Source organism: Nothoprocta perdicaria, unplaced genomic scaffold, assembly GCF_003342845.1.
Source record: "Nothoprocta perdicaria isolate Ctin4 unplaced genomic scaffold, notPer1 scaffold_73, whole genome shotgun sequence".
Taxonomy (NCBI): Eukaryota; Metazoa; Chordata; class Aves; order Tinamiformes; family Tinamidae; genus Nothoprocta; species Nothoprocta perdicaria.
The window spans coordinates 3,136,835-3,140,977 of NW_020456010.1; the positions used below are offsets into that span (position 1 = coordinate 3,136,835).

Consider the following 4,143-nt stretch of genomic DNA (forward strand, 5'->3'; position numbering starts at 1 on the left):
CCTTTCTTCCTTTCTTCCTTTCTTCCTTTTCTCATCTGCTTCCCCCTTTTTCCAAGAATGATGAGGGATGCAGTGTCTGCAACCCACATTTTCCTTGTTGCTGACTTGCTGTTCTTCTCTCAGGCTGCGGGATGGCTCTGAGTATCTTCTGAGGGCCCCATCCCAGCTGCTCATGAATGAATGGGTCTCCAAGCTGCAGCAGAACTCAGGTGAGCAGCCCCTGACCATGGGCAGGGAGGACATGTGGGGTCCCAGTGGGGCACATAGAGCCTGAACTGTGCTGACAGAGGCTGCAGGGCARCAGCGAGGGGCAGGGGCAGAACTGGGGTGGGAGTACAACTCTGCGGTCATCTTCTCATGCTCGCTATGTGCATGTAGCCTTTTCTGAACTCTTTTGATGCACGTGGGATCAGRAGAGAAGAAATGCAGTACTGATTTATGCAGTTTTTTAACCTGTTTTGGGAACTGCAGTTCTTTGCCAGGCAGGATTTGGAGGCTTTGTTTTCGCACCGCATACACAATTATAAATCAGGAATAACACAGCTGACGTCAGTGGAGTCTCAGCAGCATAAAAGCAGTGTCAGGAAAATTACAATTGGGCCTCGGTCTTCCCATGCCCCTTGTTTCTCCATTTCTTTTGTGRAGCCTGGAAACCCCTTCCAGGCAAGGAGATCTGCAAGACTGAGACCTTCGCATTGCCCTAACCGTCAACCAAGGGGTTCAAGCGCTATAATGAAATGCTAAGCTGATTTGTGTGAACAACAGCAAGCCATAGAGCTCAAGGTCAGAGGAATGAGCTCTGTGGTCTGGGCATCCCTATGGCTCAGCCAGTTGGGCAGGGAGCCGGGGTCTGCCCTCAGTGGGGCTCAGTGGGGTAGTCCTGTGCACTCACAGCACTGCCCAAGAGGCAGCATTTCTTCCTTGCCCCACAGCGGGTTGTCTGCTTTACCCCCAGGTTTCCCCGAAGTGGATTACTTCCAGGCAGCAGCACAGAACGTCGAGAGCCCCGGCTCTGCTGCAGGGTGAGTAGCCAGGAGCAGGCTAGCCAGGTCTCARTTTGGCCAGAGGCAAGTCTGCTTGTTATGGTGATATCCCACTCTTGCTGGTGCAAGCCACTCTCCTCTTACTGTATTTCATGGGCCACACCATAGGATTAATTGTGGTGTTGTGCTTTCTGTGCTCCCAGAGGGCTCAGAGGGCCAAAAGTGGGTGTTAGGCACTTAGTTACCCAAGTTTAGGCACTTAGTTAACTGTCCAAGCTGCCTTCTTCAGCATGCAGCAAGCAGATATTCTGTTGGCAAGTCTGATCTGCTAAATCTCTGCTACTTTTGAGTTTCAGCAAGGTCCCTGGGCCTGGAAGCTCCCACCTCCAGAGTCACTCTCAGGCCGTGACTGCCAAGAGCCCAGAGATGGTGGTGTTACCMCGCACAAACACCAGGCTGCAGCTGCCTTTCGGGAGCCAGGATGGCCCAGCAGACGCAGCAGCATCCTCAGCAGGTGACTTTCCTGCCCCACAGGCTTCCTGGCCACAGGGCCCATGGAGTCTGCCCTACTCACTACACAAATAAAGTGCTATTAGGTGATCTATGGGTTGTTCTGCTCCTGTCTGGAGGGAGCACAGTAGAAGCTAGGCCTTGCACATCTACCAGTGCATTCYCAGGCAGGATGGAGTAGGATGTAAGCAAGTGAATCTAGTTTGGGGGATTGGAGGGAGCAGAGCTGAGCAGAGGACTCTGCTATTCCCCAGTTCCTCTCCCCAGCCCTGAGAGGGTTTAGGGGGAATTTGTAGTGTTATAGGTCGGTCTTGATTTTGATGTATCTGGACCAATAGACTCTCAGTCCTTCACTCAGAAATGGGCATGGGAGGTGGACGGAGAAGTCTTTTGACTAGTTTACAGAAGTTACCTCCCTTCACTGCCTGGGAGTTGTCAAGATAATCAGGCCTCAATGTAAGTTTTCCAGCACCTTCTGGGGCTGATGCAAGGGTGTATCATACTGACTTTGATTTGTGTCGTAGTACAGTGGCAGATTGCTGCATTTGGGCCAAAGTAACCTACTTTTAGAGCATCTGGACAGATATTCGGCTGGCCCATCTGTCTCAGCTCCTCCTTGACATGTCTCTGTTCTTCTCCAGAAGAAGCTCATGGAGCTGCTAGCCACACAGCTGGGCACAGGGAGCACCAGTGGTTACCCAGTGGATCCCCTGGGTCGTGGGACAACAGCTGCCCAGAAGATGACTACGGCCTGGTGGCCAACAAGAGGAGGTCCTACTCGTTCACTTCAGGTACATCTGTGTCGAGACGTTTTCATGCATGTATGGGACAACCTTGCCCAGTGGTCACTGTTCCATCCTCTGGTCTGCTCAGCACACAAGCCATACCACMACACAGCTCTGGGTGCCACCAGCCACCTGAGCTGTGAGCTGAGGGCCGGCTGGGACCCACGTCCCTGGGTGGGAGCAGTGGCTGGAGAAGCATCATGCCTGGGGGTTCTCCTGCAGGGGTGTGTGCACAGGCTGCTCCCTGGTGCTGCAGCAGCTCCCTCATGCAATGTGGTAAATCCATGTGCCCTGAGGTGGCATTCCTCTCCTCTTGGTATATGGGGCAGCCCACGGGCTCTTGCCAACCCCGCAAGGAGGAGGAGACTGAAGAAAGGGATAGTGTAGGGAGCTGGGAACTGTTGACTCATGGCTCTGTATCCATGAGGAGACACTGAGTGTTTGGGCTGCCTACTGGCAATTCTGGTCTAATTTCTGCTGAGGCTGTGTTAGGCACGTGGGATAAATCCAGGTCAAGGAAGCTCCAGCTTTCTGGAGTTTCCATGAAACATCCTGCCTGGGTGGCCTTCACGCTGGGCCAGGAGGATATGTTTCACTCACACTTGGACTGCTCCCTTCAAGAGTCAGTCACACATCTGCTCCAGTCATGCTGGTCACTGTCTCTGTCACTTCTGCCATGGGGAGCCATCTCCTGAGCAGCCCCTTTGTGTGGAGTTGAAGCACACAGTTGGGCTCAGCCCCACACGTATTATGTGGGATTGAGTTGGCTTCCCGGGTCGAGACACTTATTTCACTGTCACTGCCAGGAGGTGGCACCAGCACCTCTGTCCTCACAGCCACTGCTGGGAGCAAGGGAGGTGTGCTCAGGACAAGGTGTGATGCTGTCTTCAGCACCACCCTGGTGCCTGTGTCCTCGCAGCCTGGGCTCCAGTGCCCCAAGATCTGCACGCATGCCCAGCGTGGAGAGGTCCTTGGGTGAGCTGGCACATCCCAGCATGTGCCTCAGCCCTCCTACTCACTCCTGCCTTTCTTGCAGCCACCTACCAGAAGATCACGCCCATAGCGGTGCCCAAGGAGCCTGTGGAGGCTGGGAGCAGCTACTCCGTCACGCTATACATTGGGGAGCAAGCACCAGCCGTGCCCAGGACGCGCTGCCACTCCTTTGTAGCCAGGCCAGGAAGTCCACGGGAGGTGCTAGGGGAGAAGACCCAGGCCCCCCCTCGCCCCAAGAACAAATCTGTCTTCAAGAAGTTCTTTGGCAAGAAGGAGTGAGCCGCACACAAGGAGAAAAGCACAAGCCTGCCCCTTTGCCTCCTCTCAGGCCTGCTTCAGGTGCCACTTAGTAAAGCCTCTCCTACCAGCACCAGCCCTCACTGCTCGCCGTCGCCTTGGGGCKCCCAGCTCCACGAGGGGGAGGGACGCTGCAGCAGCAAGCGGCTCTGCTTCACCCAGCCCCAGGGCTGCATGTCACCCCCGCCACCGCCGCTGCCTTCCTCAGCCAGGCGCTGAGCCCCCGTGCGGCCCGCAGGCCCTTGCCGGCAGCCAGGGCCCCTCTCGTCACCCACACYGAGCTGAGCGCGGCCCTCCCTGCCGCCGCTTCAGCTGGATCCCCGGCATCCCTCCCACACGCAGCACGAGCAGGGGTGAGGGAGTTGTTATTTTTATTAAAAAAACAAACAAATGCTTAGTCTGGGAGCATCTTCCTCCAGCCCTGGCAGTGAGGGGACCAGCAGAGCAGGCCCCCCCRATGGCCCTTGATAAGGAGGGAGGCAGTTGCTTCACAGGCGAAGCCTGGGGCTCTGCAGCCTGGGTCCTGTCCCGCCCCAGGACGTGGTCAGAGCCGCGTGGCCTTTCTCACAAGGAAG

The 4,143-nt window shown here is 55.8% G+C and overlaps 1 protein-coding gene across 1 annotated transcript in view; it reads left to right on the top strand.

Moving 5' to 3' along the window:
* The window catches only part of LOC112957529, a 13,867-nt gene extending 10,278 nt beyond the window's left edge, over positions 1-3,589 (top strand). Inside the window, exons 10-14 of the mRNA XM_026051178.1 lie at positions 124-209; positions 956-1,022; positions 1,334-1,497; positions 2,135-2,284; positions 3,315-3,589. Of these exons, the coding sequence (XP_025906963.1) occupies positions 124-209; positions 956-1,022; positions 1,334-1,497; positions 2,135-2,284; positions 3,315-3,550 (703 nt within the window). The 3' untranslated portion in view covers positions 3,551-3,589. The remainder of the gene's footprint in view (positions 1-123; positions 210-955; positions 1,023-1,333; positions 1,498-2,134; positions 2,285-3,314) is intronic.
* The last annotated feature ends 554 nt before the right edge of the window (positions 3,590-4,143 follow it).